Source organism: Galeopterus variegatus, unplaced genomic scaffold, assembly GCF_000696425.1.
Source record: "Galeopterus variegatus unplaced genomic scaffold, G_variegatus-3.0.2 Scaffold8084, whole genome shotgun sequence".
NCBI classification, from domain to species: Eukaryota; Metazoa; Chordata; class Mammalia; order Dermoptera; family Cynocephalidae; genus Galeopterus; species Galeopterus variegatus.
The window spans coordinates 50,149-64,621 of NW_007734195.1; the positions used below are offsets into that span (position 1 = coordinate 50,149).

A 14,473-nucleotide genomic window follows, 5' to 3' on the forward strand; every position below is an offset into this window, starting at 1 on the left:
GGTTGGGGGAGGCGGGTGGAAGGGACACCACCTCGGTGAAGATATCTGGGCCTGTCAGGGAGAGTGGACTGTGAGGCCAAGGGGAGCTCCGTCCCCGGAGGCTGTGGGCGGAGCCTTCTAGAACAGGGCAGTAAGGCCACGTTGGGGCCTTGCTGAGCAGAGCCCTGGTGTGCTCCTTGGGGACACATCTGGGGCCTGAGGGGAGGAGCCAGGCCAGCCCTGGTGCTGGGGCTAGCACTGGCCGCTAGCACTGTCTCCCTCCCGTCCTCCTCAGACCTTGACCATGCTCACTGAACAAACTTGGAGCTCTCCCCTTCTCTCTGAGCAAATTCCATTCACAGAAACTGCAAAGCAGCCTTCCTTTCCTCCATCCAGTGCCTTCCTGGTAAGTTCAGCGCCCTTGGGAGCAGCCTGGTGTTGTTGCTATCGGAACCTCAACCTGCACCTGAGATGAAAGTAACCACAGGTCGTGCTTATTTACCACTCGCCTAGCACTGCATCAATGCCTTACATGCCCAATCTCATGTATTCCTCACAACAGCCTGAGAGGTGGAGATGACAATTATCTCCATTTTATAGAATTGGAGACTGAGGCTGAGAGGTTGGGAGACTTGCCTAGGGTCACATGGTCAGTAAGTGGTAGAGCCAGGCTGGGAACCAGGTGCTATGCCTCCTTCACTGTTCCTCACCTGGATAAGTGGCCAGCCCCACCCCACCCTTTATCCTGCCCCATGCATGCCTCAGAGGTAGTGGACTAGATTGCAGGAGCTGGGGATGCCCCAATACCAGGTGGAGAAAGGTCATCTCAGCCTCAGCAGACTCTAGGGAGCCAGTCTGCTCTGCTCCCTTTGAAGGCTCTCTGCAGAGGCATGATTCATTCATCCTTTCATCCATCCAGAGAATATTTAATGAGTGCCTTCTGTATGCCAGGAACAGTTCTAGGCCACAGAGATACATCAGTGACCAAACAGAAAAGGATCTTTGTTTTTGTAAAGACTATCTTCTAGGAGGAGAACAGGCAATACATCGATTCATTCATCCTTTCATCCATCCGGAGAATATTTAATGAGTGCCTTCTGTATGCCAGGAACAGTTCTAGGCCACAGAGATACATCAGTGACTAAACAGAAAAGGATCTTTGTTTTTGTAAAGACTATCTTCTAGGAGGAGAACAGGCAATACATTCCATAGTATGTGACAAGCTGGGCACAGAATCGTACACAGGGAAAGAAGTTCATGGTGGTGGAGAGAGGAGGCAGGTGGCAATTGTAAGAGGTGTTCAGGGAGATCCTTAGTCAGGTGGGATCTGAGCAAAGACATGGAGGGGGAGAGGGGGCAGCCTGGGGTAGCTGGGGGAGTCCCTCACCAGCAGCGGGCCTGGCATGCTCAGAGAACAGCAGGGCTGCAGGACTGCGGGAGCAGAGCAAGCAGGGGGTTAGGGGCAGGAGAGGATGCCCAAGAGGTGAGGGTGCGGTCAGTTGTGTGGGGCTCATAGGCCATTGAACAGACTTTGGCTTTTAGTCTGAGTGACAGGGCCAGCCATTGTAGGGCCTGACTGATGTGTTAACTGGGTCACTCTGGGAGCTGTGCTGGGCACAGAGCATTAGAGGAAGGAAGCAAGCAGGGACACCTACCAGCAGACTGCTGTCCTAACTCCCGGGGCCCAGCCTATAGCCTCTGGGAAGTTCATGGCTCTGGGGCTGGGACTTGAGGCAGAGACCCCGGCAGCCCCTCCCTCTGTGGAGGGCACCGTCGCTTGGTTTACCAGTCCAGTCATCTATATTATTTATGTAATACTTACAACTACATGATCTGGAAACACACAATACTTTTAATTAAGGAATTTAAATAAGGGCAATTAAACCTGGCAGGAGAGAAGCCGCAACACACAGAGAGCTTAATTGGAATGGAGACCAAATTAAATATGGAAACAGCAATGAAAAAAAAAATCTAAAGTTAAATGTATAGAATTAAGAAGGCTAATAAAAATTCCTAGAGCCAGCCTAGTTCCTCCTCTGGGCCTCTCTGGAGGAGTGACTGGAAAGGGCATGCACAGAAGCAAAGAACAGAGGACTCTCTCTGCTCCCAGTCTTGGTCATGTGACCCAGGTAGATGGCTGTGCCGTCCTGGCTTCTGGTTTCTCATTTGCAGAAGGAGACAGCACTCTGGAGGACTCAGTTCATGTCTCAACATAGAGGACTGACTACGTGCACATTGAGGCACATGGAAGCCACAGTCCCTGAGCCCCTTGGGCACTGAGGAGCAGATCCCAGATGATTCTACAGCCAAGTGCCTCTCTGCCTCAGTTTCCCCAAGTGTGTGTCTAGCACCACAGTAACTAGCCCCTTTCCTCCCAGGGATGTAGGCTGGGTGTATGGATTAGAGATATAGAGTCACTTGGGGGGGCTTGTTAAACTATAGCTCACTGCCCCCCCTTCTGATTAGTAGGTCTGGGGTGAGGCCTGACAGTGCCTCTCCAAGTTCTCCGGTGCTGTGGAGCTGGGGTGCTGGTCCAGAACCACACTCTGAGGAGCACAAACAAGTCATGACCCTCTTTCAGGAGAGGGCTGGGCCCAGTTTGTTGCTTGCACGCGGAGATGGAGCATCTGGAGTATCTGAGCTGAGCTCAGGCTAGTCTCACCTTTGTAATCAAGGTGTTCACGAGGAGGTTGTGTGTATACCGAATTTAGTATCCTGAAGACTTCTCTGCTTACTTCAGAGATCCCATTCCACTTCCCTTTGCAATTAGTTTTCCCTGGGTAAGCAGCCTGGTGGGTCTTTGGCTTTAAGCATAGTGGCTCAGAACTTTCCAGGTTAAGGAGTTAATAATTAGTAATCAAATACTTCAAAGCATGGGTGGGATGTTAGGGCTAGTTAAAGAAACCCTGAGATTAAGTCTTTTTTGTAAAGTGGTCTTTCCGTATTGTGAATATTCAACACCCAGTCTATTCAATAAGTACTTTGTTGTTTTCTTTCTTAAAGGAGACTCACATGTGCCTGAGTGAGATTTTGCCTGGGACTTGGCTGTGAGGGTCCATTGGACCGAAGATGGGGTGATTGCAACATCAAGTGCAAAAGGATAGGTGGAGAGATGTTACTGGAGGGAGTTTGTTGAGGAGGCAGGGATCCAGCCAGTTCACACATACCTGACACTGGCTTGCCAGGGAGACCCCAGCCCCAAAGCTCCAGCAATCTACAGCTTTCTAGAGGCAAGACAAAGGCACCATGGTATGGTGTTACTGGAGGGAGTTTGTTGAGGAGGCAGGGATCCAGCCAGTTCACACATACCTGACACTGGCTTGCCAGGGAGACTCCAGCCCCAAAGCTCCAGCAATCTACAGCTTTCTAGAGGCAAGACAAAGGCACCATGGTATGGTGGTTTAAAGTATGGATCCCAGAGGTAGAATTCCCAGGTTTGACTTTTGACAGATTACTTAATCTCTGTGCCTCAGTTTCCTCATCTGTAAAATTGGAGATAATTATAGTAAGTACCTTATAGCATTGTCATGGGGACTAAGTAATATTTAAAGAACAGAGTAGTGCGTGGCACATAGTAAACACATAGAAATGTTTGATAAATAGGTTTTTACATCTCATCCAGGTCTGGGTAGCGGGGAGCTGAGTCATTGTATCTGTTCTGGTCCCTGATCCCTGAGGGGTGAGGAGCAGGAGGCAAGTGCTGACTGCCATAAACTAAAAATAACTAAGAAAACTTCAGAGCCTACATAGCTTTGTCAGTCTCTCAAAACTGGACAATTCCATACTTGCCTCTTCCTGTGACAGGGAAATGAAAAGCTGTTTTACTCCACAGCCATAATAAAATACCTGATTACAGTCTTTTCTTTTCAGTACAGAAGGTTGTCGATGTTTGACCTTCTGACAGAGCCTGGGGATTGGATCTAAAGAAAGTCAAGTACTCCTCCTCCTCCTCGGGTGTGGGGAAATTCTTGGGCAGAATTAGTGGTGCTCCCTGGGAAATGTGCTCTGCAAATAGGTTCGGTTTTGAGTGAGTTACTCATCTTGCATCAGATTATCAAATTAGGCTCCACAAATCAGAGCCAACCGTCCCTCGGCAGATAGGCTTGGCTCTGAGCTCAGCTCTCTTCCGGGCAGTCTCCCCATACTCTTGAAAAATCTCTCCTTTCCTGGCATTAACAGACATCTCTGTTGTTATCCTCAATGTTCCCCATTCGCAAAGTGCAGAAATGCTGTACTGAGAATAAAGGAAGCACAAGGCTGAGGTGTGGGGGCTCCCTGCGTGCCCCTTGCCAACATTTCCACCTAAGAACCCAGGGTCTGGGGCAGCATGAAACACAGTCTGAACACCCTGACATTTCATCAAATCCTCTTGCTGTTTAAATATGTTCACCCAAACTTGTACTCCATGCCATACAATATGTATATCTGTTTCAGTATAAAATATTTCCACCTCCCGCTCCCAAATTTGAAGTTACAGGAAGAAGTTCATGTTTGTCCTATGACTTTGAGAGAGGACCAGTGGGGGATGTCTGTCTGCTGCAGCTGGGATGCATTACCACCTGAGTGTTCATCGTGGGAATTAGGGGTTCCAGCTCAGCAGGGCCCTTTGACAATTACTTTTAAGTGTCCTTGAAATACTGTAGTGTGATTATTTTCAGCGAGCATGCATGCATCTTAGGACAATCACTGAGGGTAAGGTTTTGTTTATCTTTGTACTTCCCGCATACCTAGCTCAAGACCTGGCACACAGGAGGCCTTTAATTAAGACATATGAATTTTTAACAAAGGACCCCTTCATTTGGTCACCAGCATGCTGGGTGTCTCCTCCGCTCAGGCTTTCTGTTAGGTGCTGGAGATACTGAAAGTGAGACACAGTCCTGCTCACCAGTCTATTAGTTGATGGAAGAGAGGGGCAGGGGGTGACGTAATGGGTCAACGATTCTATAAAGTTGATCAAGACACTCATACAAGCAGTTTAGCTCATTCTCACATTCCTGGTGCTTTGTATTCAGTTGGGCCCAGTGGGATTTCGAAGCGGGGGGGGGGACCATCTCAGGGTTTGCAGTTTAAATTCAGGAGCTTAGTGTTACAAAATTTCAGGGCTGGAAAGCCCTTATGACCACCTAGTCCACCTCCATTCAAAGCCGTATAGCCTTTGACAGCCTGCTGATGGTCCCCCAAACCCACCCCCTCCCTGAGCCCCAACCTCATGGACAACTCTGACTATGATAAAGTGGTGCTATAAATTGCCCTTGATTCCCCTGCTCGTCCCCTCTCAGAGCTACACAAGGCAGCCCTTCACATGTATGAAGGTGGAGCTCAAACCCTCCTGAGGTTTTTCTGGTCTTAACCAGTCCTTATTCCTTCAACCATGCATTCAAACATATGCATTCAAACACATCCTAACAATGGCCTTCCTAGGGCCAGAATGCCTTCAATAACATCTTTGAAGAGAGGGCGTCAGCACTTGCTTAACGAAAGTAATGGTGGTGGTCGGGGGTGGGGGTATGGTCTGGTTACCATTGAGAGGAAGTCCACTGCTTTGCTTGGCAGGGGTCCTGCCACAAAGTTCTTCTCTGTAGTGACCTGGTGTCTGCTTCCTCCCTCTCCCTCCACTGGTCTGGGGGTTTCTGACCAAATGCCTCTTTCACTAAGGCTGCATCACCGAATCTCAGAGTCCCCCAAATCCCAGTATAAAAGGCACTCTCAGAAGATCTAAACACATATACTTAATGTGTATGAATTAATAATCCCAGTAGGTGGTCACTTTTGGAAATTCTTTAATCGTGGAGGAGTTACAAGTTAGAAAAAATCACTGAAGGCAACCACCACCACTTCTAATATTAATGAAGGGTCACCATGTGCTGATGTGGGAAACGTTGGCTGTTTAGAGATGGGTGTGTTGCTTGAGGGGGACAACTCTGGCTGCCCACCAGCTGTTCTTCAAATACAGAGCTGGGGGTGGTTCTGGATTAACAATGCTCCCCACCCCGATACATACCACCATTTAAACCATCACTACTACGTCCAGTAGACTGTTGACATGTTTCTCAAAGTCCTCCCCAACAGCTGCCTGGCCCCTTGCCCCCGTGGCAACCCAGCGCTCCCATCTCTTGCCAGGACAATGAACCACCCTCCACCTTAACTTGCTTCCCTGTCTACAGCCTCTTTCCTTCCAATGCACCCTGTACTCTGCTGCCCAGGGGATCCTTCAGACCCCATCACAGAAACCTACTGCTTAAGAGAACCTCCCCTTGTCCCTCCCTTTTCTTGTAGGTGAAGTTAAACTTCTTTGCATGGCTTTCAACCACCACCACTATCTGCCCCACCTGACTCTCAAGTCTTATCTCCCTCATGCCCCATCACAAACTCTAAATTGCAACCACACCAAACAATGGATTCATAGTCCTAAAACTTGCTCTGCTGTTTTATGCCTTTGTCTAAGGAGAGCCTCTACTTGGGGCTTTCTCCTCCCTTTCTATGCCAGGGAACTGTCTCTACAACTTCCAAGATCCAGATCAAACAAGCCTCGCATGTGAAACCATCCCTGAGTTCTGCAGACAGAGCAGTTCACCCCAGCTCCCCTGAACACCATACACTCCTTTGTTTCTGCTCTGATCACCCAGTCTTGTTGTGTGTTTACATGCCCGTGAGCTCCTTGAGGGCAGAGGCTGTGTCTGATTCATATCTGCATCCCTCCTGCCCAACCCCTGTGCTCAATAAATGTTTGATGAACGACTGAAGGAAAGAATGTTCATCATCGGAAAATTGCTCATTAGAGCCCTGAACATCAGCATTGCCAAGAGATGTTTTCATCAAATGTGGTTTCTCGGCGTCTGTATCTAATGCCGTCCTGATTCAACCTGAAGTTTTGGAAATTCAGAAGAGCTTGCAAGGGTTAGAAGAAAGACATTTTATTTGTTAAACAGAAAATCAGGGTATGAGATGGAACTCTAAGATATGCAAATGCCTGTCTTTTTTGTAGGAGAACCTGAGAGAATCACACTAGATTATTTTGAAATTAATTCAGTCCAAGTGTCCATTTGTTAAACAGAAAATCAGGGTATGAGATGGAACTCTAAGATATGCAAATGCCTGTCTTCTTTGTAGGAGAACCTGAGAGAATCACACTAGATTATTTTGAAATTAATTCAGTCCAAGTGTCTGTGGAGCTTAAATGTGGTCCTCAGGAGAGTAAATAATGCATAATGTAAAACCAGAAAGGAGACTTGAAATGCACCCAGTAAAAGCTCCTTTCAGTCCAACTTCTGCACCAGAACATTCTAGTTGGTAGGATTCCCATATAATTTGCAAAGATTAAAATCTGTTGCAGCAAAATTAGCTCAAGCACACAACTGTAATCATTTGAAAGCCTCCCGGCTTCCCTGGGCCTTGTCAACAGCGACTCCTCACCAATGAGGGCTTGAGGATGGAGTCCACGTTTCTTGATAAATATTGATCATTTTGCATTAAGCAAAAATTTCACGTATGTTAATTATTAAATATCAAGTGAGTGTGGCTGCTCTGGGTCTGAAAACTAGAGATTTAAAAATATTATTTTTCAAACAGTTCCCTTTTGTAGAAGGATCAAAGATCTGGTTGCCAAAGCACTCTGGAGTTTTAATTAGACATATGCTGAAGTGGCCAAAAACTGCCCAGTCCCCAGAGCTCTCCATGCCAACATAGCTTGCTTTGCTGGTTGCTACGTCCACTCAAGCAGAACTTTTCTAGGCCATACCCTGAGATAAGGGAAGGAGGGAGCTGGGTTTGGGGGTCTTTGTCTCAAGGACACCCATTTAGGGGAGTGTTCCCTTCTCTGTCCCAGTCAGGAAGGACAGATGAGATGGCAGGAATGGGGAGGGCCAACCACACACCAACACATCCAGATCTGCAGAGTCACCCCAGCAGAGACCACAGGGCACATGTGGGAAGGACTCTGTGAGGCTGGAAAGGTGGCAGAAGGGCCTGCTGTGGGTGTGGGTGTGGGTGTCACAGCAGCCTGGGCTTCAGACTCAGCAGTCCATTTGAATTTCAGCTCCATCACTCTCAGGACATGCCTTCTTGGCAGGTGACTTCATCTCAATTTCTCATCTCGGAGGCAGGGTTGCTGTGCTTATTAACAGCAAACTCCATGAGGCTGGATGCAGAGGCCGATGATCACAGACAGAGACAGAGCCCTGTTTCCCTGCTGATTCAGGAGCCCTGGAAGAGCTCCACAATCCCTGCCGGTGGTGGTGAGGAGGGCGCTTTCAGAGGCCCAGACCTAAACACATCCTGGGTTCACACATCCTCCCCTCCACAGAACCAAGTCCACCAGGCACGACCTGACCCAGCTGCCCTTCCAGGCTTTTCCAGGCTCTGCTCCCCAGGTGCCCTCCAGGATCTGGCCACACCTGACTGCAGTGCCCTGAACATGGCCTGGGTTTTGCTGTCTCACAACTTTTGCATATGCTGTTTCCTTTCCCTGGAATGCCCGTCACTCCTTCTAAATGGAGCAAGCTCCTACACATTATAAACATTCCAAGTTAAATACCTTGTCTTCTGAAAAGCCACCAGCCCTGCCCCACTCTTGGTCCCACCACCACCAACTCCCTGCACTGTTGCATGCACAGTCCCTAGAAGGCAGCTGAACCCACGGACCCAGCCGGCTGGCTGAGGGCAGCAGAGAGTGGACAGTCCCAGGTATGAACCCCATTTCACCTCAGTGAAGTCAGCCCCACTCAACTCCACAGGGCCAGGTGTGGCCATTCATCTCCCTGCTGCTTCCAGCCTGCAAGGCTACTTTGCACCTAGCCCGAGCAGGAAACAACAGCCACTCCTCACCAGGCACATACCTAGCTGTCCCCACTGACCACATGCCTCCAGGACTCCCTCTGCCACTCAATTTGAAGGAGGAAAGGGGGCGAATTTAGCCCTGTCCTGTGCCTCTCTGGGCCAGAAACCTGGCAGAAAAGAGTGACAAAGGCTTCTGACAGGCACAGTGTGGGGTCAGCAACAAGCTGCTTCATTTGGGGCATCTGGTGTTTCAACAAGAGAGGAAGGTGGGAGGAAGGCAACCCTGAATTTCCAAACCTCCGCCCTGAGCCTTCCTCCTTCCAGGTGGCCATTTCCAACATACTCTGACAATCAGAAGTATAAAATAGAATTGGAAATATTTTACAAATAATAGCCAACATGAGTGCCTGAGGCATGTTATTTAACTTCTCTGTGACTCAGTTTCCCCATCTATAAAGTTGGAATAATGGTCCCTATCACATATAATTGTTGTGAGGATTAAATGGGCTTATAGATGCCAAGTGCTTAGAAAGTCTGGCCCATAGTAAGCACTGAATGAATGTTAGCTGTCATTCTTATTGCGACCTTTACAGCTTGCAACACATGGCAGAGGTCACATAGACAGTGAGGGGCAGGGGCAGGATTCCCGAGCCCCCTGCGCACCATCCCCTTTCATTGGACCCCATGTGTTTTGCAGGCCCAGCTGGGACACACAGGGCCGCCACATACCTCCTCCACCTGCCCTCGGAGGTGCTCCCATTTGGAGCCCTGTGCTCCTCCCCACATCTGCTTTTGTGGGCTTACAACTCCCTGGCTTGGGCTCTTGCTCCAACTCTTTAACTAGCCCCTAAATCTATGACCTTGTGTTGAACTTATAACGCAGTATTGACCTTCACCACCCATTTAGGACCTGGTAAGGGTCTCTCTTTGTCCTCTGGTTCCTCATACACCCGGGCCACAAGTCAAAGGTGCCCCATACCCATTGGATATGATGAAGCTGGGACTCCCCTTACCAGCCCCCCTGCTACAGGGGAGAGTAACTGGACACTGGGATTGGAATAAAAGTGTGGCCAACTTCTGAAGCCCTTTGCAGTGCCCAGCAGCCTCCTTCCTCACCAGGGCAGAAGCAGCTCGCTGGCAGGCTTGAGCCAGGGGCCTCTGCCACTCAGGGCTGTAACCACAGACATTCCTGCCTGACCTCCCTAGGAGTGTCTACCACATACTGTCCCCAGGCGGCCGTGGCGCTCTAGTGCTCCATGGGCTCCCACACTTCCTGTTACTAATACTTTCCCTGTACCAGCTAGAAAGCAGGCGTCCCTGTCCCTGAGCAGAAGCTGACCCCAGTTTAGCAGACTCCCTGGGGCCAGAGGTTCTCTTCAGAGGTGGACGTCTGGATCCTTGGACATCATTCTATAATCAGGAGACACTAGGGGCCAACGAAGAGCAGGAATTGATGGAGGCTTAATAAAGGAATGTTCCACGGTCACTAATGTGAGGACTGTGCTTCACAAAATGGCCCCAAGATGTGGCCCTCTGAGGAAACCTCATTCCCTAGGGTGACCCCTACTGGGAGGAAGAGAGAGGGAGTCACAGGCCAGAGACTGAGCACTGTCTATAGCTGGGAGACTGGGGGCTTCATCTCCAGAGAAGGGGCTTCTGTAGAAGAAATGCGAAGGTTTAAAGTCAGAGAGAGCAGTTTAAATCCCAGCTCTGCCCCTTGCTGTGTCATCTAGGCAAGAAAGTCCCCTCTCTGAGCCTCAGTTTCCTTATAAAACAACAATAACCTCCCTCAGAGCCAATATGAGTCGTTGATGAGCTCACCTGTATGAACCCCCTGGCACATGGCAGGTGCTCAGTAGATCCCTGAGAACTGGCCTGGAGTCACAGCCCACTACTGCCAAAGCAACCCTCTCCCGCCCCACCTCTGCTCCATCCTCCCCGGCTCCTGCGGCCACGCTCCCAGCTTTTCTGCACCGTGGCAGCTGCTGTTCCCAGGGCTCTGGGGCTGTTACCTGGGAGAACTGCCAGTGAAGCTTCATCCTCTTGGCTTTGGCATAACCGCACTCGATGAGCCGTGGCCGGCTGTTGACGTCCACCAGGCATCGGTTGTCGTCGTCATCAACCGTGGGGCTCAGGACGCCCACGTGGATCTGCTGACTGCTCGTGTAGTACACGTTCTGGGGTGGAGGGAGGGAGGGAGGGGAGTGAGGTGAAGTGCCAGCAGCCAGAGAGATGGAGGTAGCTGTGACTCTCACCCGGCAGCTGGCAAAGAGGTCACAGTGAGGGAGCACCTGGATTCTTACATCCAGCGGCCTTCAAATTATTTCCTATTCCAATGGACAAGAAGAAACCCTTGGCCATGATAATCCAGTATGGCATCTGGTCTACATGCTCAACCAAAGCAACATTTTCAAGAAATAGGACCCTTACCATTTATATACAATACACTCTGATATTTTCTATTCTATTCTTTCATTGGAAAACATTGGTCATAATCTTGTAAATTGATTTTACCACCCACAGTTTAAAAAATACCTCTGCAATCTATTATTTACAGACTTGCTGACTTCCTCCCTCCATAAATATTTTGTGCCAGATTCTTTGTCAGTAGAAACAGAGCAAAAAGCCTGGGCCACACGGAGCACAGAGTCTTGTGGGAGGGAAGAGGTGTAACAAATGATTCCCATCCAAACTAAGACTTTGCAGAGCATAGCTGGAAACCTTTTTCTTAAAGGGCCAGATGGCAAATAATCTTTGGCTTTGTGGGTGTGTTGAGGTTCAAGGACTCACAAGACTCAGCATATAGCTGAACTCACTAATATGATTTATTACAGCAAAAGGACACAAAACAAATCAGCAAAGGAAAGAGGCACAGAGGCAAAGCCTGGGGATGCCAGGCCCATGCTCCAGGGGTCCTGTCCCAGTGAAGTTACACAGGACGTGCCGAGTTCCCCAGAGTGTGATGACACGTGTGAAGTGCTGTCCACCAGGAAAGCAATTAGAGGATCACACCCATGGTTTTTATTGGGGGCAGGTCACATAGGCAGCCTCTGCCTGATACATACCCAAATCCCAGACTTCCAGAAGGAAAAGCAGGTGTTCAGCATAAAGCATACTGTTTGTACAATCAGTTTAGGCATAATAAGCCACTCTTACCAGTTCTGGTGAGAATCCTCCTGAAATCCAAGCTCCCAGATGCCAGCAAAGGGCCAACTTTGTAAACAGTTCTTTCAAAGGACAGTGGTCATGTCTGCCACATGAAGTTTTTTACACAGAGGACCCAGCGGTCTCTGAAAACTCAACTCTGTTGTTGTAGTGCAAACATACCCATAGACAACACATAAATGAATGACCGTGTTCCAAAAACATTTCATTTACAAAAATGGGCACTGCCCTATGGGCTGTAGCTTGGCCCTGGTCCAGAGGAAAGCCACATGACCCTTGGCCTTCAAAGTTTTCAGGAACTTGCCTCAGTCCTGAGCAGTGGTTCCCAACAAGGGCTCTGGGTGGGAAGTCAGAGGGCTCTGTCAGCTCTTCCTCACGTTACTGAAGGAATTAACACTCCGCTCCCCACTTCCGCCCAATGAGTAGGCCCCATGGGCAAACCGAGACACCACATTTCTTTGCTTTAGGTTAGAATATTCGCAGGTGGTTCTCTCTTGTTATCTTGACCTGTTCAAATATTCTTCTTGGCAGATATTTTTTATTAATTCAAAATGGTAAAATGAAGTATCCCTTGCTTTAGTAAAAGAGTGGTTGATAAGTACTTTTAAAACACGGGTGCAGAGCCATAAAATGGACCGAGGGCAGAAGAGGAGGGTAAGTAAGGGCGGTCCTTCGTGCACGTGTCTTCCTGACCCTCAGAAGTCTCTTTAGGCATCCAGGGAGGGGGTGGAGGGCAGGCAGGGTCACTCCTCAGACCCAAGAAGTGACTTAGGCCAGTGTGTTAGTCAAGTCCTCATCAGGAAACAGATGGTACATTGGAGGTGGGGGGTCTCCAAGGAGGGTATAACAGAGGTACAATTTTTAAAGATGTGGGTGTGTGTCAGCAAACTCCAAGGGACAGGAGAGTTCCCGCCTCATCAGGAAACAGATGGTACATTGGAGGTGGGGGGTCTCCAAGGAGGGTATAACGGAGGTACAATTTTTAAAGATGTGGGTGTGTGTCAGCAAACTCCAAGGGACAGGAGAGTTCCCTGGGGATAGTAATATGGAGCTGTTACCACCCCTGGGCCCAACAGGATGAGAAGAGAGAGCAGTTACCAGAGCCTATAAGAGAAAAGTGATGTAGAGAAGGCTGAGCTGAGAGGAGGTTTGGGGGATAATGGTGAGCGGTGCTGAATAAACACTCCGACTTCACCCTCCCCTCCCCACTCCGATCGTCTGCTGGGTCAGGTCCTTAGCAGGCCCCATCTGGAAACCAGAGATCATGAGTGCCCACTGAAGCCTCCCAGGAGGGAAGGAAGTGGGTGGGGACCGCGGGGACGGGGGGCAAGCGGAAGGCACTGTTACAACTAGGGCCTTCCCTATGAGGTCCCCTCACGAGATGTCAGGTTTGGTGAATCCATGGAAGTACCATAACAAGGTTACCAAGGTGACCATAAAGAGGTGAAGTCACTGTGGCCTCTGAGCAGAGGCCAAGCGTAGAATGCCCAGCCTCGATGTGGAAGTGCAACCAGAACACAGAGGCGAGGGAGCCTCTTCAAACCCACACTGGGTGAGAGGTGGGCTGCTGATCAGTGCAACCAGAACACAGAGGCGAGGGAGCCTCTTCAAACCCACACTGGGTGAGAGGTGGGCTGCTGATCAGTGCAACCAGAACACAGAGGCGAGGGAGCCTCTTCAAACCCACACTGGGTGAGAGGTGGGCTGCTGATCAGTGCAACCAGAACACAGAGGCGAGGGAGCCTCTTCAAACCCACACTGGGTGAGAGGTGGGCTGCTGATCAGTGCAACCAGAACACAGAGGCGAGGGAGCCTCTTCAAACCCACACTGGGTGAGAGGTGGGCTGCTGATCAGTGCAACCAGAACACAGAGGCGAGGGAGCCTCTTCAAACCCACACTGGGTGAGAGGTGGGCTGCTGACCCGCTGTGGCTTCCAGTTTTACTGGAATCGAGCGAGAATTTGACAACTGGCAGGACGTAGGAAATGAAACAGTCATGCAGTTAGGCATCACTTCTACATATCCACCCGACCAGCGGATAACCTCTAAGTTGGGTCTGGGGATATAGGAATGAGAAAGCCATGGTCCCAGTCCTGGAGGACCCAGAGTCAAGTCGGGGAAACCAATAACATATCAGGAAATAATGGCCCTAATCACGCTTATACAAGGACTTCCTTAGCTCACCTACCCTGACTCTTGCTGCTTTGAAACTAGAAATGAAAACTCACCACCCCCACACAGCCTTCCCTGAACATGCGAAAGTGTAGGACCTCAGTCTGCCTCCCAGGCCTCGCTAAGAGGGGCTCTCCTGCTCACAGCCCTGGTTCAGTGTACCATGGACTCCTCAGGACAGTGTAGCTCCGGGTCACCCTGCATGCCAGGACCCAGTCTCCCAGAAGCTCAGGAGTGTGGGCTGCAAGACCAAGACACCCAGGGCTTGGGCCACTTCCATCCCCTTCTTCTCTGTCATCAGGGCCTGGCTCTTGTCTCCAGGGCAGGTTCCACAAACACAGAAGCCACCCAGGTAATAGCTGAATCCGTTTTATCCACTTAG

At 49.8% G+C, this 14,473-nt stretch overlaps 1 protein-coding gene across 1 annotated transcript in view; it reads right to left on the minus strand.

The window, feature by feature from the left end:
* LOC103608159 (polypeptide N-acetylgalactosaminyltransferase 18-like) overlaps window positions 1-14,473 on the minus strand; it is a 45,933-nt gene that overhangs the window by 5,314 nt on the left and 26,146 nt on the right. Inside the window, exon 2 of the mRNA XM_008592598.1 lies at window positions 10,767-10,931. Within this exon, the coding sequence (XP_008590820.1) occupies window positions 10,767-10,931 (165 nt within the window). The remainder of the gene's footprint in view (window positions 1-10,766; window positions 10,932-14,473) is intronic.